Source organism: Artemia franciscana, chromosome 8, assembly GCF_032884065.1.
Source record: "Artemia franciscana chromosome 8, ASM3288406v1, whole genome shotgun sequence".
Classification (NCBI taxonomy): Eukaryota; Metazoa; Arthropoda; class Branchiopoda; order Anostraca; family Artemiidae; genus Artemia; species Artemia franciscana.
Genome location: NC_088870.1, coordinates 48706524 through 48730685, shown reverse-complemented (window position 1 = coordinate 48730685; position 24162 = coordinate 48706524). Strand labels below are relative to the sequence as shown.

General features: G+C 34.7%; 1 protein-coding gene across 2 annotated transcripts in view; it reads left to right on the top strand.

The window, feature by feature from the left end:
• Positions 1 to 24162, top strand: part of LOC136030515 (POU domain, class 6, transcription factor 2-like) — a 103153-nt gene that overhangs the window by 29967 nt on the left and 49024 nt on the right. For both annotated transcript variants that reach the window (XM_065709543.1, XM_065709542.1), the window contains exon 2: positions 12861 to 14362. In XM_065709543.1, the coding sequence (XP_065565615.1) occupies positions 13009 to 14362 (1354 nt within the window). In that variant the 5' untranslated portion in view covers positions 12861 to 13008. The remainder of the gene's footprint in view (positions 1 to 12860; positions 14363 to 24162) is intronic.

Sequence of the window (24162 nt, the reverse complement as noted above, 5' to 3'; positions counted from 1 at the left end):
TTGCCAGTTTTGACAGCTTTTGACGAAACTAAACATTGACCTATTATTTGATTTTTAATATTTCGTTGAATGGAATTGAAAGTGCGCTTGTTTTTTTTTTACATCAGCTTGAAATTTTTAAACTGAGTAATCAATTAATGCTTAGTTTGAAATTATTTTACGTCTAATTAAAATTTGAGCGTATAAACTGTCATATTTACAGGGGGGGGGGATACCGTGCATTAACTTTCGCATTCTTTAGCTTTTTAAACGATTGTTTAGTTGCAATCGCGTGTGAAAATGTTTATTGGACGTATGTATAGCCTACGCTTATTTATGAAAATATTTACAATACGAGTAATTTAGACTTTATTCTGAAACATTTGACTTCAAACCACTGGCAAATCCAGGGGGCTGGGGTGACCCCATTTCCCTGCAACATTTTTTTCTGGCGTCCTCATTCCGTGTTTTTTCTTCTGTTTTTAATTCTTTTTAAAATAAACTTCTCAATTTGGTCAATTATAATCGCCCTTGTCACATTGGTTCCCCAATATTTTGCTCTAGATCCGATTTTGCTTCAAACAGTGATAAATCTGCAGAGTAGGGGACCAGGACAACAGAGAAAGTGGGTACTGAAGACAGGGTAACTTTTAAGCTACATTATTTAGACTATAATTCCAGCAAAGACCATTTTGATTTTGAGAAGAAGGCCTAAGAACTGCAATTTATTTCATTATGTAATAAAAAAAAAACACACTCATAACATAGCATCCAATTAAATGGCGAAAAAAATTAACTGACCTATCTGCGTAGCTGGTGGGCCAGCAAGGACTTCTATTTTTGGGTTTGTATCGTAGAGTTTAATGGGCAACAATCTATTCCTTGTGTGTTGTTTTTTCTGCAAGAGAGGTAAAACAAGAGTATTTTTTGGGAGGGTGTGGGGACAACTCGTCAAAATACAAAAAGGACAGAATATCTGAAAACTATAGGAAAATATAAACGTTTCATAAAAATAATGAAGCAGAATGGGATATAAGAAAAAACTGATGCTTATGTATTGTCCCGAGCATTGTTTGATCTGAGTAAAACTGGTTTCTCCTTGTATTCGGTTATTATTAGCTTACTATTTCGTGACATGAACTTCGGTGTAGGTATATTTTAATTAAATATTTAATATATTGAAGTGGTTAGGTTAGGTATTTAATATAATACGTTCTGGGAGAAGTAGTATGCTAGTAACAAATACAAGCGAAGGCCCATCCTGGTGTACGAAGGGAGTTAACAATACTTCATATCCCTTCAAAAAATACAAGTGCAGCCTATCCCAATGTGCTATTGGAGTTGCTAGTCCCACGTATCCAGCTAAAAACTTCTACGAGATTTAACTTTTTTGCAGAAACAATATTTTCTCGGCGAAAGCATTCAATTCATACAAGCGGGCCAGAAGTGTTCTCAATTTCCGGTTCATAAGGAAATTTCTGGAACCATATTTATCTGAGTTTCGTTTGCCAAATATGTTATTCAATAATTGAAGTAATTTTGGAGTGAGATGATGTCTAATTAGGCACGTACACAGGAATTTTTTTCGGGGGGGTGGCAAAACCTTCGAAACAGCAGATATAACGTAGCACTTTTTTATTTAGTAGCTAAATAAATGCAAAAAGCACCTATATTGGAAAATACAGATTAACTTTGATCTATAGTATTGTAGCGGATGGGGGGAAGAAGACTGAAGCCTCGAAAGTACGTTTTAGGCTCAGGTTATGTTCATAGCGATTTAGAACAAGTGATTAATCTATCATATCCCACTGAAAGGGAAATTTTTGGGTTAACAGTGCAATATGGGTGCTATGGGGGGTAGTTCTTCTATTGCGAAAACCTCGATTTTAATGAAAAATTATAGTTTCCAAAATTGATCCATTAAAAGCTGTAATTTATCCTGAAAAGGGGGGATAAACGCCCTAATATCAAGGATAATTCTATTCTGTTGTGAAAAGCAAACTCTTTACGAAAAAAAAAAACAGTACAATCGCTAATTACTTCAAAGAGGGTAAAAAGCTAGACAGCAAATGGGTTAATAATTTGGCAGTGACTAGACTGGATAATTGCATGCTGTAAAATCCCAAAAAAAGGCTTCACACATGTATTTAGAATCTTCATAAATGTCCTACTTTTGCCAGAAATTCCAAGAAACCATGGGGAAACTAAACATTTCTCAAAATTTTGGGGAAGGGGTGGGCCCGAAGGCCCCCCTGCGTACGTGCCAGTGTCTAGTAAACGAACTTTCGATATAGATTCTATTATACAATTGTTAGTGATTTTTTGTACTATAATGGTGTCGAGCTGATTATTGATAATTGATTATGACTAAAACCAGCCATGTATCATTATTGAAATGTAATGGTCCTGAACACATTGGTTTTCCATTACCAGGCTTACACATGAGTTTGGGTCCCCACATTCCCGTCCAGGACCCAATTCCCCCCACCAGGGCCCCGATTCCCCTTCAGGGCCCCAATCCCCTGAGCTTTATGCCCTTGACCAATCATTTTTTATTTCGTATATTAAAATCACTCCCACGCTCAAACTTTTTGCCCCCCCAACCATTTTTAAACTTTCTTCCCGTATCTAAAAATCACATTAAATTTCTTGAAATACATTCCAAAGAAATCAATATATTGTTTCTGAGACGCTTTTTTTCTGTCTCTTAAAATCACACTGAAGTTCTTACAATACATTCTAAGGAAATCTATTTGTTGTTTTAGTCACCAATTAAAAGACTCGGAATTTACCAAGTAGCTTAATTTGTTCTATACAAAATTATTTTTTTTATTAATTTTTGATACTCAGTAACAAATTAAAAGACTTGAAATTAACCAAGTAGCTGTGTTTTTTCTATTCAAAACTGCTTTTTATTAATTTTTGATACTTTGTCACCAATTAAACGACTTAGAATTTACCAGATAGCTGAGTTCTCTTCTATGCATAAGTAGTTTTTTATCTATTTTTGATACTCAGGGTGCATATCCAAGTTAAAAAAATTCCAAGTCCAAAAATAATTCGAAGCCCCAAAATAATTCGAAGTACCAAAAAAAACTAAGCTCAAAAAATTCTAAGTCCGAGAAGATTTTAGGTTTCAAAATAATTCTAGGTCTCAAAAATTCTAGGTTCAGAAAAAATTAATAATCAATATCGACCATCAATAATCGATAATCAAAAACCAATAGTCGATTATCAATAATTGATAATGAAATAATAGATATTGATTTTCAATAATCAGTGCTCAGGGCAATTACATTTTAAAATTATACCTTACCGGTTGTATTCGTTGTATTTTTTGGAGATCGAAATAAGTTTTATTAACCATCAAAAGAATATATGTGTCCAGCAAACATCTGAAATCACCGTATGCATATTCTTGGAATGATGCCAAATTAGACGCCCGGAAACAAATCATTGATTGCATTTACCATAAATCCAAATGAAAAATCGATTGCGCAAATGACTTGTTACGATGTAATGATGCTTAACACCAGTTGGCCAGTGTCCCAGAAACGATACATTGATTGCAGATAATGTATTTATACGAACATAATTTCAGCAATGATGTGTTAGCTCAGTCGTGTTACGTTTCATTCTTATTACCATAGGATATAATGATCTCACGTTCGATTCGTACATTAGACACAAATTTCATGAAATCAACAGAGAACTGTTTAGAAGCTAAAAATTATGTTGGCTCACTTGTTCTCTCATAGGACCAGATGTGAGGGTTGTCACAGAACATTCTCACAGATTATGATATGGGTCCGCTTGTATTCATTGTATTGTTTCACCGACAACTTGAATGATTACGCAATACCAGATAACGCGTCATTCTTGAAATTTATGGAAACCGGTTTGCTTTTTCTTGGAATGATGCTAAAAAAGGTGTCTGGAAACAAAACACTGATAGCACTTACCAAAAATCACACTCCAATTGAGAACATCGATTGTGATATTAATTTTTCATGATATTGTGACACTTAACATCAGTTAGCCAGCATAACAGAAACAATGTATTGATTTTTATAGTATATTTCTAAGAACTTTAATGTGATTTTAAGATACGGATAGAAAGCTGAGAAAACGGATGGGGTGTAATTGGCAGTGGGGGCATTGGGGCCCTGGAGTGGGACTCGGGGTCCTAGTGAAGGGCTATGGGTCTCGGATGGGAATGTTGAGACCTAAACTCATGCACAAGCCCGGTAATGGAAAATCCATTTGCTCAGGGCCATTACATTACAGTAATGATACCCGGCTTGTTGTAGTCTTAATGAATTATCATTAATCAATGATTTGCTCGATACCATTACATTACAAAAAGATGTCTACCAATAGCATATTAGAATCCATATCAAAATTTCTTTTATTAAAAATCATGTCACTTCAAACTCACCTCAATTATTGCATAACATATTTGGCAAACGAAACTCAGATAATAATGGTTATCAGCTGGAAATTGAGATGACACTATGGGCCCGCTTGTATCAATTGAATGGTCTCACTGAGAATATATTGTTTCTGGAAAAATTTTGAATCTTGTAAAAGGTTTTAGCTGAATATTAGGAGCCAGCAACTCCAATATCACATTGGGATAGGGCTGCGCTTGTATTTGTTGAAGGGATATGAGGGATTGGTAACTCCGTTACTACACTGGGATAGGGCTGCGCTTGTTTTTATTATTAGCATATTACTCCTTCTGGGTGGCCTTTATAATAATGCTTTGTTGGATTTTCCATAATTTTGCTACTAAAGTATTTTATTTTCGTCATGTTTTTGGTATATTTCATTTCGATTAACCTAACTTTACTTCTTGAGTGTGTTCGGGATAGCACCCAAGTACCCAAAAATGGAACACGCGATAATATAATGGCGAAAAAGTAAAAACGGCTGAGCTGCGTAACGATGATCTACTTCAATTCCCTAATTTTCCTTTGTATATTTTTTCTTACTTTTCTGTATTAGTTTCCGATACTAATATTTCAAGCCTGGGCAGAGAAAGAAGGACCGTTCATTTGAAAGAGGGTCAATTTTTTATTGAACTTGCCATTCTAGTGTTTTACTTCCCCCTTCCAATATAAGTCTTCGCCAGTGCCGTCAGCCCACGAAAATTCAGAATACGATGGTGGATAGAATATATTTTCAAAATACAGATGGGGGAAATTGGTTCTTTTTACCCCTTAAAAAAATTCAAAATAAGGGGAGGTGACGTGTAGGATGAAGATTCCCCTATTAAAATTGACTCCACTGCTCTTTGCGTGCCTGGGTGTCAATATAAGTACTTAAAAGTTACTAATCAATAGCCTAAGAAAAGATCTGGAGGCTTGATGTTTCCTCCTCAATTAGAAGTTTGCCTTGGGAGTAAGATTATCCTCCTAACTTTCAGGGGTAGGGAGAGAAGTTCAACTTGCTAGCAACTACTCGACAAATTAACCACGTAAATATTTTGGAGCCAGATTACGTAGATATTTGGAGCCAGAAAATCACAGAAGTAATTTTTTGATTGATCTTATTTCTTTTCATTATACGTTGTTACGAACATAGAAGGCTAGGTCATCAAAAAAGATGGTGCTTGTATGATAGTTTTTTTTTTACTGCAAGTAAGGAGCGACATTAAAACTTAAAACGAAGAGAAATTATTCCGGATATGAAAAGAGTTGTCCCCTCCTCAACGCCTCGCTCTTTACGTTAAAGTTTTTTCTTTTCTTAAAAAGTAGAGTGGTGAGAAAGAGTCAAACTGAAGCGTAAAGAGTTAGGCGTTGAGGATTTCCCCCTATTTTCCAAAATAAGGCACATTTTCTCAGGCCCGTAAATTATGATGGGTAAAACTAACCTTGATGAAACTTGTATATTTAAAGTCAGCATGAAAATGTGATTCTTCTGATGCGACTATTGGTATCAAAATTATGTTTCTTAGAGTTTTGGTTACTATTGAGCCAGGTCGCTCCTTACTACAGTTCGATAGCACCGACGGTTGATATCACCGACCACTCAATTTTTTTATCCATTGACGCGTTGTATTCGCTTTTCTTGCAAAACAAAAGACAGTGGCCATTTAGCTCAAACCCATTGATCGTTTAGGTCTATGTCATTCTCTTATTAGAGCAAATGACAATCTCTCCTGACACCATTTTTTTATTGTTTATTCTATATTTTAGTTTAGTATGTTCATTAAAAATGTTTTGCTGATTCGTGCGTCATTATATATAAGTTCAATAAACACAAATGCCTAATACATTTTACTTTAGAAATATCAATTATTTCGCCCAAATTATTCTGAACGTCCGCGTTTATTGCTCTTTCTTATAAGAGCGAATAGATCAACATAAATTTTTCAGTTTTATAAATATAAATTACAGTTTTTCATTTTCTATCTTTGGACTCTCCTGGAGTACCTTCCAACGGACACTGTATTTTTGTACTTATCCTATATTTTATCCCATTATAGGTATAAGTAAATATGCAAATGTAAGGCTGAGTCATTAAAAAAGCTATATTATAATGTTTCATTTCGTCTCCTACAGCTATCCTTGGGTACCTTCCACGCGACGCCATATTTTGTATATAATCTATCTATTCCATTATATTACGTAAATACAATATATAGGGCTTGGAGTGCATCCAGGATTTTTTTTTTTGGGGGGGGGAGTGAGGTGGTTCAAACCGTCAACCCCCCTCTCCACTCCCTGGATATGGTCTGGGTAAGACTAGTTGAATATACAACGATAAGTTGTAATTTTCCATTTTATTTTCTTTTTTTTCACTATTTGCTAGTAGACGTAGATAGTAGACGTAGACGCATATTTCCCGTATATTTAACTTTAAAACAGAAATCCAATAACAGCTCAAAGCCATTGATTGTTAATTTACTTTTTTTATTACAGCAAATAGATGAAAAATCAAAATTTTTTTGCTTCGTGAACACAAATTCAAATTTTTCATTTTGTCTATCAAAAATCTCCGTAATTCCCTCCGAAAAAACCCACTAAAATTATTATTTTTTATGTATTTACCCTATTTTTGTCTGTTATGTGTAGTTATGTAGTAAAAGAATTTTTTGCATAAGTTTTCTTTCTTGGTTATATTTAGTAAAAAAAGTCAGGATTAACTCACTATTTCCTATCTTTCATACGTAGTTATGATTACATAAGGCTAGGAAGTAAAACAGTTCAAAATAGGGATGATACCTTTTTATTGACAGTAAATAGATATAAAATTATTTACCTGGATATTTCGAACACATATACAGTGTTCATCATCAGCAGTAAAACTGATTTTACTGCTGATGATGAACACTGTATATGTGTTCGAATTATCCAGTTAAATAATTTTATATCTATTCACTGTCAATAAAAAGGTATCATCCCTATTTTGAACTGTTTTACTTTCGTCACGGAAAGGCAGTGTGGTCTTCGAAGTTATCTACATAAGGGTAGGCCATAAAAAAAAAAAATCTAATTGCCATTTCTGGCTCAAAGCCATTAATCATTTATGATTTTCTCTTATTGGAGCGATTAGATAAACAAGATTTAAAGTTATCATTTGTATAAACAAAAATATAATTTTTGTTTTGGTTATATTAATATTATTATCTTCATCCGTTATTTGTAGTTCTGTACTATAGATAAGACTAGCTAATAATTTCCTGGTTCGCTTGTTACTATATAAAAATTACGGCAATACATACTTCCACTTAATATATTTTACTATCAAGTCAAAAGCCATTTTGGCTCAGATCCATCATATTCAGCATATCAGAGAACCCAACTGTTGCGACTTTAAGCTCTTATCTACAAAAAAGGGAATTTTGTGTTTTTGTCAGAAGAAGGTTACGGATGCTATTTATAATAATTAAAAAAAAACTAGTATTTTTTAACTGAAAGTAAGGAGCCACATTAAAACTTAAAACGAACAGAAATTACTTCGTATGTGAAAGGGCTTGCTTCCTCATCAACGCCCCGCTCTTTACGCTAAAGTATTTTACTGTTTAAAAAGTAGAGTTAAGAGAAAGAGTCAAACTTTAGCGTAAAGAGCGGGGCGTTTATGAGGAAGCAGGCCCTTTCACATACGAAGTAATTTATGTTTGTTTTAAGTTTTGATGTGGCTCCTTACTTTCAGTTAGAAAAACTAGTTTTTTATTTAATTTCTGAACGTTTTTGAATTAATGCATGTTTGATTTTGGCTCTCCGCACATAAATTATTAAGATGAAATTTGCATATTAATTCTTTTTTTGGCTAAATGGCTTTCTCTTAGTTTTGATCAGACGATTTTGAGAAAAAAGGGGTGGGGGAGGAGGCCTAGTTGCCCTCCAAGGTTTTGGTTACTTGAAAAGGCAACTAGAACTTTTAATTTTTAACGAACGTTTTTATTAGTAAAAATTATACGTAACTTAAGAATTAACTTACACAACGAACTTTTACATTCTTATATTTTTATTATGTATATGAGGGGGTTTTTCCCCTCGTTAATACCTCACTCTTTTCACTAAAGCTTAAATTTTTTCCCAAATCTTTAAGAATGGCCCCTGAATCAGAAAGGCCGTAAAATAAATAGTTCAAATTACTAAAAACACTTTAGCGTAAGGAGCGAGGTATTTAGGAGGAGACGAACCCCTCATATGCGTTATAATCTCTGTTCGTTTTAAGTTTTAATACTGCTCCTCACTTTCAGTTGAAAAAACTTTTTCATATTTATTTTTTCATTTTTTTTTATTTATAATAATTCTAGAAAATCCTGCGCTCCCTTCATTAAATTTCTATTCCCCCATGACATATTTCTCCAAATAAAGATCCTACCACATAGTCCCCTCCCTTCACCCCCCCCCAAACCAAAAATCCCCCTGAAAAACGTTTGTACACTTCCCAATAACCATTACTGTATGTAAACACTGGTCAAAGTTTGTAACTTGCAGCCCCTCCCCTGGGGACTGTGGGTGAGTAAGTCATCCCAAAGACATATTTATTATGGTTTTCGACTATGATGAACAAAATAGCTATCTCAAAATGTTGATCCGTTGACTTTGAGAAAAAATGAGCCTGGGAGGGTGCCTAGGTGCCCTCCAATTTTTCCCATTTTTCCCCCATTCCAATTCCCCCATGACATATTTCTCCAAATAAAGATCCTACCACATAGTCCCCTCCCTTCACCCCCCCCCCCCAAACCAAAAATCCCCCTGAAAAACGTTTGTACACTTCCCAATAACCATTACTGTATATAAACACTGGTCAAAGTTTGTAACTTGCAGCCCCTCCCCTGGGGACTGTGGGTGAGTAAGTCATCCCAAAGACATATTTATTATGGTTTTCGACTATGATGAACAAAATAGCTATCTCAAAATGTTGATCCGTTGACTTTGAGAAAAAATGAGCCTGGGAGGGTGCCTAGGTGCCCTCCAATTTTTTGGTCACTTAGGGGCACTAGAACTTTTCATTTCCGTTAGAATGAGCCCTCTTGCTACATTCTAGGACCACTCGGTCGATTCGATGACCCCTGGAAAAAAAAAACAAAAAAACAAATAAATAAACACGCACCCGTGATCGATCTTCTGGTAAAAAATACGAAGTTCCAAATTTTTGTAGATAGGAGCTTGAAACTTTTACAGTAGGGTTCTCTGATCATTTTAAGTATTAATGTTGCTTTCTTCTCACTTTCTGCTAAACAAATTTGCTTTTTTTTTTATTTATTCCCTTATTGGATCGTGTAGATAAGCAACATTCAAAATTATCAATACAATAGGCGAAAATTTTTGTTTTCCATTTTGTGGATTACAGATCCTCCATTAGGCTATACTCTGTGAAGAAGTCATACTTAAGTCACAATTTTATAATTATTGTTTTTGTTATTTTTTTATCCATTATTTGTAATCATGCATAAATAAGACTAGCTCATTAAAATAATAATTTGTTGATTTGTTTGTTACTATTGGAATGAATAAACAACATTCAAAGTTATCAGTTCGGCAGTTGCATAAACATAAAATGTAATTTTTTGGTTTTGGCCATTACAGATCTCCTAACGTTTTCTCCAAAGAAACTAGTTTCAAATTACTATTTTATTAATATTATTTTTTTCTCTTTTGGTATCTGCTATTCGTAGTTATGCATAGATAAGACTAGCCAATTAGAAAACGTATAATTTGCTGGTTCGCTTGGCAATATCTACAAATTACGGAAATACATATTCCAACTTGATACATTTTAAGTCTATATTTTAATATGTATTTTGTGCCAATACATTAATGTATATTCCAGGAATTAAGCCAATAGCTATTTTGGCTATGAGGCATTAATTGTCATTGGAGCGACTAGATAAACTAGATTCAAAGCTATTAGTTGTATAGGCGTTTTTGTTTTGACTAAAGCAGATCTATTAGAATTTTCGAAGAAACCATACTTAAATCGCCATTCTATTGCTATTATTTTATCCTTTTTTAACCGTTATTTCAATTTATGCATAGATAAGACAAGCTCATTTAAAAATAATTTGCTGATTCTTTTATTACTGTCTACAAATTCAGGAATCTATATATATAAAAATAAGTTGTCTGTGTGTTTGTGTGTGTCGAGTGACGTCATGTTTGTGTGTCGACTGACGTCATGTTTGTCGACTGACGTCATTATAAGGATTGAGCTGTATGCGTCATGAAGTTGTTTGTCGACTGACGTCATGTTTGTCAACTGATGAAATTACATACCGGGACACCGGGACACAAATGACGACCGGGACACAGGGAATATAAATGACGACCGGGTACCTCAAAGAGAAATTACAGACTGGGACACCCGGACACAAATCACGACCGGGACACAGGGAATATAAATGACGACCGGGACATAGGGACACAACTATAACGGGGACGCCGGGGGCACAGGCGGGATATATAAATGACGACCGAGACACCGGGACACAGGGAATATAAATGACGACCGGGACACTCAAAGAGAAATTACAAACTGGGATACCGGGACACAAATGACGACCGGGACACAGGGAATATAAATGACGACCGGGACACAGGGACACATCATTAGAATAATGAGGTATAGATCTGAATACGGATTGTTTTTCCCATGGACAATTATATGTTGCATGTTCAAGAGTCAGTAAACCTGACAATCTATTTATATGCACAGACAATGGGACAGCGAAGAATGTTGTATATTCGCATGTTTCACGTAGTTAAAACCATATATATATATATATATATATATATATATATATATATATATATATATATATATATATATATATATATATATGTATATATATATATATCAGTAAGTAAACCTGAGTCAGTAAACCTGACAATCTATTTATATGCACAGACAATGGGACAGCGAAGAATGTTGTATATTCGCATGTTTTACGTAGTTAAAAACATATATATATATATATATATATATATATATATATATATATATATATATATATATATATATATATATATATATATATATATATATATATATATATCTATTCACAGGTGGGACACAGGGACACAACTACAATGGCTCGTTACTAATATGGCGCGTAACGACTTACGCGCGCGGGGGTGTGTGGGGGGCGCGAAGCGCCCCCCAACAGCTAGTATATTTATAAAAATTTATAATTTGCTGGTTCGCTTGTTATTATCTACAAATTACGGAAACGCATACTCCCACTTTATACATTTTAAGCCTATATTTTAAGATGTATTTTTATGCCAATATATTAATGAATATTCCAGGAATTAAGCTAATAGCTATAAGGCATTAATTGTTATTGGAGTGACTAGATGAACTAGATTCAAAGCTATTAGTTGAATAGGCGTTTTTGTTCTGACAAAAGCAGATCTATCATGCTTTTCGAAGATACCATGCTTAAATCGCCATTCTATTACCATTATTTTTTATCCTTTTATACTCGTCATTTCAATTTGTGCATAGATAAGACAAGCTCATTTAACAATAATTTGCTGATTCGTTTATTATTATCTACAAATTCAGGAAATACATATTCCAACTTAACATGTTTCACAAAATTAAACCAATAGCCATTTTTGGCTCAAATTCATTAATCGTTTTTGTCTTTCTCTTATTGAAGAGAATAGATAAACAGAATTCTGTAATATCAGTTTTATAAGCATGAATTATAATTTTAAGTAAATTTGCTTAAAGTAACTAAAAGTAACTTAAGTTACTAAAAGAAAATTTTAAGTAATAATTTTAATAAATTATTATTAAATTAAAATAGTTTAAATTATAATTTATAATTATAAATTACAATTTATAAGCATAGATTAAAAATAATTTACTGATTCGTTTATTACTATCTACAAATTCAGGAAATACATATTCCAACTTAACATGTTTTACTAGGAATCTAGCCAATAGCCATTTTCGGCTCAAAGCCATTAATCGTTTTTTGTCTTTCTCTTATTGGAGAGAATAGATAAACAGAATTCTGCATTATCATTTTTATAAGCATAAATTATAATTTTTAGTAAATTTACTTAAAGTAACTAAAAGTAACTAAAGTTACTAAAAGTAAATTTTAAGGAGTAATTTTAATAAATTATAATAATAATTAAATTAAAATAATTTAAATTATAATTCATAATTATAAATTACCATTTATAAGCATAAATTAAAAATAATTTGCTGATTCGTTTATTATTATCTACAAATTCGAGAAATACATATTCCAACTTAATTTTACTAGGAATTAAGCCAATAGCCATTTTTAGCTCAAAGCCATTAATCGTTTTTGTCTTTCTCTTATTGGAGAGAATAGATAAACAGAATTCTGTATTATCAGTTTTATAAGCATAAATTATAATTTTTTATTTTGTCTGTTACAGATCTCTTGGAAACCGAACTTGGCAAATACTCATTGTCATTCTAATCATGAGAAACAGAGCGCATGCTCCAAGTTCCCTGAGAACTCCATCACAAAACAGATAGAAAGAAAATTTAGTTTGTTGAAAGAACAACTTTTTATCATTTAAGATGTATTTACAACAAGAAAACCTGCAGAATCCTCATCATCAGTTGCAACAGCAGCAACAATGGACGGGGGTGTCACAAAATATGGGGGCATCAATGCAAAGTGAACAAAGAGTGCCCCCTGTTTTTACTAGTCAAAGTATTGCCCATTTGCAAAATATGCAAGTTCCAAATAATATAAATAGTCCGTATGAAGTGTTTCAACAGAATTCAGTGAATTATCAGCCTCAGTTCCAGCAAGGTCAGCAGGTGTTTCAGACCAGTGAAAATGTGTTTGTGCAGCCATATAATTGTGCAGAAATGAAAAGTGATCATTATAATTATGCTGCTTTTCAGGGTAAAAATCAGAATGATTTTGTTGTGCAGCAACAGAATATGCAGCAGCAGAATTTACTTTATAATCAGTATGAAAACCAGTTTCAGCATTGTAGTGAGCAACAGCAAGAATATCAGCAGCGCGTGGAGCAAAATCCTAATCAGTACCAGTTCTTAATATCAAGTGAAGCGTCCCCTTTTTCTCAGCGTAACCCAACACAGAATATTCAGTTGCCTAGTGAGTGTGTACAAAACTCATCGTCAGTTGTGCAACTCCACCACGAGTCACTACGACCAGAACCTAATGCAAATGTACCATCGTTACAAAATAATATACAGAGACAAAATTTGCAGCCGCAGTGTCGATCGCTAGTTCAGCAAGAAATGCCAGGTCATGCTCAAAATGTAACACAGACAATAAATCAAGAATCGTCAAGTAATCACCTTCTTCCAGCACAGCAACAACAATGTCACCAAACGCAACAAATAATGCACCAGCAACAAATTCTGACTTGTAATCAACAAAGTGTGAGCAATCCACCTCTCCCTAATATTCTTCAAAGTGGCTGCCCTCAACAGGTATTAGGTACAAATGGAGCTCAAATTGTCACCAATACGGGCCAGCAAATAGTAACACCCGGACAAACCCAATTAATATCTAACCCAGGCATTCCAACTCACATGGTATCCTTACCAGCGAATAACACCCAACCTCAGTTAATTACCAATAATATCCCACAGCAAGTTCTTGCCAGTGGCATCCCTACTCAACATATCATACCCAACCAGGGACAACAGCACCTTATAGCAGCTACAAATTCTCAACCTCAGCAGTTAGTACAAGCTCAGCAGCAACCACAAGGGACTATATTAATTCCAATGCAGCAGACAGGTCAATCTCAGTTACCTCAAATGATTTCTATGGGAAACGGCCAATTCTTGATTATACAACCGAATGCAATTACTCCTCAAATTATGGTTCCTATTCCTCCAAGCCAGCCGTCCCTTCATTCTACACAACTACTTATACAAACACCTCAGGGTAAGCTTTACTACTTTTGCTTGATTTGGTAAGGAAGAGAGATATGATATTATTATTTAATATATAATAGGCAATTTAATTATATTATTCAATATAATAAGCAATAATATTTTATTAATAATAATAGGCAATTCAATTTTATTATAGGCATTTTAATTATATATATATATATATATATATATATATATATATATATATATATATATATATATATATATATATATATATATATATATATATATTGCCTATAATAAAATTGAATTGCCTATTATCATTAATAAAATATTGTAATAATAATAATATTTTATTAATAATAATAGGCAATTCAATTTTATTATAGGCAATTTAATTATATATATATATATATATATATATATATATATATATATATATATATATATATATATATATATATATATATATATATATGTATATGTTATATATATGTATATTATCATATAATATATATAAATATAACATATTTAAATGACATAATATATATAATGTAGTATATTTTTATATTATATAATATAATTATTATATTACAAATATGAACTATTATTTAAATGTTTGAAATTATTCAAAAGACAGAAACCAGATAGTAAAAAAAGAAAGAGTGCCATTTAAATCCCCTTCAATGGCCTATAATAATCACTGCTGTTGAAATTGCATCTCAGCGCCCCTCCCCCTATTGAGCCAGGCATAGCCCTGGCTCAATTTTGACTTTTGACCCACAATACTGGCATTCATGGAGGGCGTAAGATCAAACAGTTCGTGGTAACGAACTGTAGTAAGGAGCGATCCGGCTTAATAGTAACCAAAACTCTAAAAAATTGAATTTTGATATCAATAGCTACATCAAAAGAATCGCATTTTAATGCTGATTTTAAATATATAAGTTTCATCAAGTTTAGTCTTAGCCATCAAAAGTTACGAGCCTGAGAAAATTTGCCTTATTTAGGGAAATAGGGGGAAACACCCCCTAAAAGTCGTAGGATCTTAACGAAAATGACACCATCAGATTCAGCGTATCAGAGAACCCTACTATAGAAGTTTCAAGCTCCTATCTACAAAAATGTGGAATTTTGCATTTTTTGCCAGAAGACAAATCACGGGTGCGTGTTTATTTGTTTGTTTTTTTTTTTTTTTTTTTTTTTTCCCCAGGGGTCATCGTATCGACCAAGTGGTCCTAGAATGTCGCAAGAGGGCTCATTCTAACGGAAATGAAAAGTTCTAGTGCCCTTTTTAAGTGACCAAAAAAATTGGAGGGCATCTAGGCCCCCTCCCACGCTCATTTTTTTCCCAAAGTCAACGGATCAAAATTTTGAGATAGCCATTTTGTTTAGCATAGTCGAAAATCCTAATAACTATGTTTTTGGGGATGACTTACTCCCCCAAAGTCCCTGGGGGAGGGGTTGCAAGTTACAAACTTCAACCAGTGTTTACATATAATAATGGTTATTGGGAAGTGTACAGACGTTTTCAGGGGGGATTTTTTTGGTTTTGGGGGTAGGGTTGAGGGAGGGGGCTATGTGGGAGGATATTTCCTTGGAGAAATATGCCATGGGGGAAAAAATTCAATGAAAAGGGCGCAGGACGAATCTGGTCACGTTAGAAAAAAACGTCAAATTAAGAGTTTAATATACAATGCTGGGTGTTCGGCCTCTCTATTATGGAGTATAATTTGAAAATAACACAACTATACGAGCGATAAAACATATATACCACAATCATAACTCAACTAACGAAAGAACTGCTAAGAGATAACACAACTATAAAGCGAAAACAGGTGAAAACTAACGGGAAAATAAACGAACTAAGAGGTGGAAGGGGCCCAGAGAAAAAATATAATCCTTTTTCAATTTTGAGCCTAACTTCCGCAAAGGAGTAATAATGTCAGAAGCCCCGAAATACCGAATTATTTTCTTTTCAAACAGTTCGTGGTACGGAACTGTAGTAAGGGGCGACCCGGCTCAATAGTAAACGGAACTCCAAAAAACGGAATTTTGATGCTAAAAGATACATCAAAAGAATTGAATTTTTACGCTGATTCTAAATATATAAGTTTCAATTAATTTAGTCTTTGTCATCAAAAGTTACGAGCCTGAGAAAATTTGCCCTATTTTGGAAAAAAGGGGGAAACATCCCCTAAAAGTCATAGAATCTTAACGAAAATCACACTATCGCATTTGGTATATCAGAGGACTCTAAAGCAAAAATTTCAAGCTCCTATCTAAAAAATGTGGAATTTTGTATTTTTTGCCAGAAGACAAATCACGGGTGCGTGTTTATTTGTTTGTTTGTTTTTTTTTTGTTTTTTTTTCCCAGGGGTCACCTTATCGACCAAGTGGTCCTTGAATGTCGCGAGAGGGCTCATTCTAACGGAAATGAAAAGTTCTAGTGCCCTTTTAAGTGACCAAAAAAATTGGAGGGCAAATAGGCCCCCTCCCATGCTCATTTTTTCCAAAAGTCAACAGATTAAAGTTTTAAGATAGCCATTTTGTTCAGCATAGTCGAAAACCATAATAACTATGTCTTTAGGAATGACTTACTCCTCCACGATCCCTGAGGGAGGGGCTGCAAGTTACAAACTTTGACCAGTGTTTACATATAGTAATGGTTATTGGGAAATGTACAGACGTTTTCATGGGGATTTTTTGGTTTGGGGGTGGGGTTGATGGGAGAGGGCTTTGTGGGAGGATCTTTCCTTTGAGGAATATGTCATGGGGGAAGAAAAATTCAATGAAAAGGGCGCAGGATTTTCTAGCATTACTATAAAAAAAAAATGAAAAAATAAACATGAAAACGTTTTTTCAAATGAAAGTAAGGAATAGCATTGAAATTTAAAACGAACAGAGATTATTACGCATATGAGGGGTTCTAAAAATACTTTAGCGTTAAGAGCGAGTTATTTAGGAGGAGATAAATACCTCGCTCTTTATGCTAAAATATTTTTAGTGATTTCAACTATTTATTCTACGGCCTTTTTGATTCAGGAATTGGGGCATTCTTAAAGAATTGGGGCAAAACTTACGATTTAGTGTAAAGAGCGAGGTATTAACGAGGGTACAAACCCCCTCGTACACATAATAAAAATATAAGAATATAAAAGTTTGTTGCGTAAGTTAATTCTTAAGGTACGTATATTTTTTACTAATAAAAACGTTCGTTGAATATTAAAAGTTCTAGTAGCCTTTTTAAGTAACCGAAAAATTGGAGGGCAGCTAGGCCTCCTTCCCCACCCCTTATTTCTCAAAATCATCTGATCAAAACTAAGAGAAAGCCATTTAGCCAAAAAAAAAATTAATATACTAATTTTATTTCAATAATTTATGTGCGGAGAGCCAAAATCAAACATGCATTAATTCAAAAACGTTCAGAAATTAAATAAAAAAAAAACTAGTTTTTTGTACTGAAAGTAAGGAGCGACATTAAAACTTAAAACGAACAGAAATTACTCCGTATATGAAATGGGTTGTCCCCTCCGCAGTCCCTCGCTCTTTACGCTAAAGTTTTTAATTGTTTTAAAAAGTAGAATTGTGGCAAAGAGTCAAACTTTAGCGTAAAGAGCGAGGGACTGCGGAGGGGACAACCCATTTCATATACGGAGTAATTTCTGTTCGTTTTAAGTTTTAATGTCGCTCCTTACTTTCAGTACAAAAAACTAGTTTTTTTTTATTTAATTCAGCGTTAAGGATCCACTGGGAAATTCAAAACCTGTCTGAAATGTCTTCGTCAAAGATAAAATGAAAAAAAAAAAAAAAACAAAAAAAGCAAGATAACCGATATTTGTTTTGGTCTTCTGTGAAGCTTTAGAGACATTAAATAAAAAAAAAAATCAAGAAAAAACTAAAGGGTGGTATTAATAACATTCTGTATATGGAGGGGCTGCCCCCTCCTTAATCCTTTTCTCCTTACGCTAAAGTTATTTGTGCTATACCGAAAACATTCATGGGTTAAAGGGTAATTGTTTTGTTTGACTTTTGTCTTTAAAACACTTGAATTGAAAAATTTATTGTTTAAAGCAAATGTGCGTACTTATCGGTTATATAATAAACACTATAAAATTTCGACACAAGAAACTGGTCAAGTAACTTTAAAGACCTCCTTTTAACGCGATTCTTAACGACGTTTTTGCGTTCTGGATACATAATTCAAAGTTGTAATTTCACAATTTTCCTAGTGAAGTATTATATTTTCATCATATTTTGTTTTATTTCATTAGCTTTATCAAAAGTCCACTTTTCGAGTGTTTATTAAATAACCGATAAGTACACAAATGTGCACCAGTAAGCTCTTCCATTCTTGGGTAGCTTTTATACCATTCCAATTGCTGTTGTATTTGCGTTTTGGGGAAGTACTCCTTAAAGCATTGGAGGTGAAAAGTCAAACTTTGTCGTAAATAGAGGGAGGTTTAAGAGGGGACAGTGACTGCCATATATCGAACCGATTCTACGTTTCAATACCGCACATTAATTCATTGAAAAATAAATTCTTGTTTTCATGGCACAACCTGGGTTATCCTAAATGTGAGGATGGTATAAGCCTCTCAAACAACCCTTTAAATCAGTATTTTCTTTTTCCACATCGATGATTCGAGAAAAATAAGCTCACTTAGTGTGTTCACTTCTCGAAATAAAGTACAATCTTACAAAATAAACTGTCGTATCCGGAATTGGAGAGCAGCTTTTATCCCCTCAGCACTCATATTGCGTGTTTTACCTAAAAGTCAACGATATAGCCTACATTCTTTCTAGTTAAGATGAGTCAAACGTTAAACCCGTAATGATCTGAATCAATTCAACCCGTCTGAAGCATGTCTCATAGAAAGTTTGAAAATGCGCCTAAAATGATTATGCGAGACCCTAGGTAGGCTACTCCCCTTTCTATAAATTAATATGTTGAACAACACCCTAGTGCTTGGTGTGCGACTAGGCGATATTCTATAGCAGTTTGCTTTACCCTCTGAAAAACGGAGGGAGGTTTGCTAGATCTGAGAAGTTTTCCAAAGAAATTATCTACGGGTTGTTCTACGTACCCTGCTGACTGACTGCATTTCAAATAGTAGGCTGTACGAAAAGCGTGGTTCAATCCCGCTTTTTAGGGCTACAAGAGAGACAGGTTGAGATAGTTCGGGCACGTTCTGTGGATGAAGGATGACAGGTTGCTAAAGATTGTTCTGCCAACCGTCTAGGACTAAACGGAAAGCTCTTCGTCTATGGTTGGGGTGGGAGGATGTCGTAAAGAAAGATTCAAGAGAAATATGAATTTCTTGTGAGGTCGTAAGGCCTTGTGAGGCCTCGAATATATTAGGATAGAGGAGGTGCGTGCGTCGCTGTTTTGGCCCTTGCGGCTTGGTGCTGCAGTGAGTTGTTATTATTATTAGTGATAGTAGTAGCGGTAGTTTGTTTTATCGGCCTATACGACTATATGGCCTATATCGGCCAAGAACGGCCTACAGAAACCGTTCATTTTTCACAGACCGCATGTATGCTTAGTAACAAATGGTATACTGCACGTGAATATGACCTTTGAGGCTAAGATACTATATGAATGCCAATACCCTTTCAACTCAGGATTTTTACTCGATAATATTGTACCCCTTTTCAGGGCTAAATTGATACTCAATGGGCCTGTACTTTACGGCAAGAACTCAGTACTTTCTCGTGGTTTATTCTCTTTTTTTATTGAAAATACCTAGGACATTAAAATAAAAGCATTTTTTGCCCCTATCCCTGGACCTTGTTCGATATATGTTGTGTCTGGGAAAAACACGCTTGCATGAACATCCTTTCCTTCGAAAATAAGAAATTACGTATTTTGTGGATAATGGCTTTAGGTTTCTCATGTCTGTTAAACTTCATTTTAAAATTTCATCAAGGTAGCATCCCTTTTAGGGTAGTCTAAACCTTTTTTCGAAAATTATAGAGAAATTGCCTATTTGCTAATAGTTTTTTATGAACAGCTTTAAATTAACAATTTGCATATACACAATCAGCACAAATTTGCATATACACAATTAGCAAAATTAAATTAATTTTGCATATTTACAATCAGCACAAGTAATAGACTTTGTCGTTTTGTAAATTGTAATCAACGTTTAGTTTTTAAATTTTGGGTTTCTAATGACAAGGGTGGCTATTTGCTTAGTTACTTTGAACTGTTTGATCAAATACACCTTTAAGTGTCAAAGAGACTACCACTCCCTTATTTAACCCCCATGCTTTAAATACAAGTTTAATATTCAAATAAAAATGAGCGGAGAATGATAATCATCCCTGAAAAAGTGTATCTCATCAAAATATTTCTCAGGATGGGTGAGTCTTAAATAAAAAAAAAAATAGGGATATTATTTTGACAGTTCTCAGGATGATTTCTTCCAGTATATCTTTTTTTTCCAGCAATTTTTTTTATAGTGATGCACCCCATGGATTCTCGCAGGGGTTAGGGGGAGAGTACATCCACCTCCCGAGTTAAATTTCTAGGTGGCGCTCAAGATCCCTTCTCCCACGTCTCCCGGTTTGGTGTAGGTAAAAATATGAATTTCATGTTTTATTTTGCATGAAAAATATTTCAGAAAAAAGACGAGTTATCACTCCCCACCACCCATATTAAAGGCTTAGCGAAATGAAGGAGAACATGATATTAGATCCTACTCCCCCGCCTCTTTACTACATTAATCTTGAAGCTCACTAAAATTTTTGAAATTTAGGCATAAAAATATATTCCTTGATCTTTGAGTCAGGGAACTTCATGAGTCCTCCTCTCAAATCATAGAAAGATCCACTTACCCTCATTCATGATAGACAATGTGCAATTATACTCCATTGTATATAATCTTATAAAATTTCAAAAATCAACTCAGTTAAATGGAGCTCTAAAATAAATGTTTATAATAACAAAGTGTTTTGCATAGACTGTGTGCAAATTTTGGAACAAACGGTGCCACAGTGCCGCATTATGTCCTTTAAAACTGGGAAGCTCAAATGCATCTATTTAGAACCTTTGTAGTCAGGGTTGCTATCTGTGGCACGAAGGTGCTATTTTAGCGCTATTACAGTCAATTTTTGACTATAGCACCGAAAAGTGCTGTGTAACGCTCAAATTTCGGCAATTGTAACACTTAACGAACTGACCGTGTTGGCAACCTTGTCTGTAGCCCCTTGACTGTAGTTATTTGAACAATAGTAATTTTTTAGTCAGGGTTGCTATCTGTAGCATAAAAATGCTATTTTATCACCATTACAGTCAGTTTTTTTGACTATAGCACCGAAAATGGCTGTGTAGCACGCAAACTTGGGCAATTGTAGCACTTAACGAACTGACCGTGTTGGCAACCTTGTCTGTAGCCCCTTGACTGTAGCTATTTGAACAATAGTAATTTTTTAGTCAGGGTTGCTATCTGTAGCATAAAAATGCTATTTTATCACCATTACAGTCAGTTTTTTTGACTATAGCAACGAAAATGGCTGTGTAGCACGCAAACTTGGGCAATTGTAGCACTTAACGAACTGACCGTGTTGGCAACCTTGTCTGTAGCCCCTTGACTGTAGCTATTTGAACAATAGTAATTTTTTAGTCAGGGTTGCTATCTGTAGCATAAAAATGCTATTTTATCACCATTACAGTCAGTTTTTTTGACTATAGCACCGGAAATGGCTGTGTAGCACGCAAACTTGGGCAATTGTAGCACTTAACGAACTGACCGTGTTGGCAACCTTGTCTGTAGCCCCTTGACTGTAGCTATTTGAACAATAGTAATTTTTTAGTCAGGGTTGCTATCTGTAGCATAAAAATGCTATTTTATCACCATTACAGTCAGTTTTTTTTACTATAGCACTGAAAATGGCTGTGTAGCACGCAAACTTGGGCAATTGTAGCACTTAACGAACTGACCGTGTTGGCAACCTTGTCTGTAGCCCCTTGACTGTAGCTATTTGAACAATAGTAATTTTTTAGTCAGGGTTGCTATCTGTAGCATAAAAATGCTATTTTATCACCATTACAGTCAGTTTTTTTGACTATAGCACCGAAAATGGCTGTGTAGCACGCAAACTTGGGCAATTGTAGCACTTAACGAACTGACCGTGTTGGCAACCTTGTCTGTAGCCCCTTGACTGTAGCTATTTGAACAATAGTAATTTTTTAGTCAGGGTTGCTATCTGTAGCATAAAATTGCTATTTTATCACCATTACAGTCAGTTTTTTTGACTATAGCACCGAAAATGGCTGTGTAGCACGCAAACTTGGGCAATTGTAGCACTTAACGAACTGACCGTGTTGGCAACCTTGTCTGTAGCCCCTTGACTGTAGCTATTTGAACAATAGTAATTTTTTAGTCAGGGTTGCTATCTGTAGCATAAAATTGCTATTTTATCACCATTACAGTCAGTTTTTTTGACTATAGCACCGAAAATGGCTGTGTAGCACGCAAACTTGGGCAATTGTAGCACTTAACGAACTGACCGTGTTGGCAACCTTGTCTGTAGCCCCTTGACTGTAGCTATTTGAACAATAGTAATTTTTTAGTCAGGGTTGCTATCTGTAGCATAAAAATGCTATTTTATCACCATTACAGTCAGTTTTTTTGACTATAGCACCGAAAATGGCTGTATAGCACGCAAACTTGGGCAATTGTAGCACTTAACGAACTGTCCGTGTTGGCAACCTTGTCTGTAGCCCCTTGACTGTAGCTATTTGAACAATAGTAATTTTTTAGTCAGGGTTGCTATCTGTAGCATAAAATGCTATTTTATCACCATTACAGTCAGTTTTTTTGACTATAGCACCGAAAATGGCTGTGTAGCACGCAAACTTGGGCAATTGTAGCACTTAACGAACTAACCGTGTTAGTAACCTTGTCTGTAGCCCCTTGACTGTAGCTATTTGAACAATAGTAATTTTTTAGTCAGGGTTGCTATCTGTAGCATAAAAATGCTATTTTATCACCATTACAGTCAGTTTTTTTGACTATAGCACCGAAAATGGCTGTGTAGCACGCAAACTTGGGCAATTGTAGCACTTAACGAACTGACCGTGTTGGCAACCTTGTCTGTAGCCCCTTGACTGTAGCTATTTGAACAATAGTAATTTTTTAGTCAGGGTTGCTATCTGTAGCATAAAAATGCTATTTTATCACCATTACAGTCAGTTTTTTTTACTATAGCACCGAAAATGGCTGTGTAGCACGCAAACTTGGGCAATTGTAGCACTTAACGAACTGACCGTGTTGGCAACCTTGTCTGTAGCCCCTTGACTGTAGCTATTTGAACAATAGTAATTTTTTAGTCAGGGTTGCTATCTGTAGTATAAAAATGCTATTTTATCACCATTACAGTCAGTTTTTTTGACTATAGCACCGAAAATGGCTGTGTAGCACGCAAACTTGGGCAATTGTAGCACTTAACGAACTGACCGTGTTGGCAACCTTGTCTGTAGCCCCTTGACTGTAGCTATTTGAACAATAGTAATTTTTTAGTCAGGGTTGCTATCTGTAGCATAAAATTGCTATTTTATCACCATTACAGTCAGTTTTTTTGACTATAGCACCGAAAATGGCTGTGTAGCACGCAAACTTGGGCAATTGTAGCACTTAACGAACTGACCGTGTTGGCAACCTTGTCTGTAGCCCCTTGACTGTAGCTATTTGAACAATAGTAATTTTTTAGTCAGGGTTGCTATCTGTAGCATAAAAATGCTATTTTATCACCATTACAGTCAGTTTTTTTGACTATAGCACCGAAAATGGCTGTGTAGCACGCAAACTTGGGCAATTGTAGCACTTAACGAACTGACCGTGT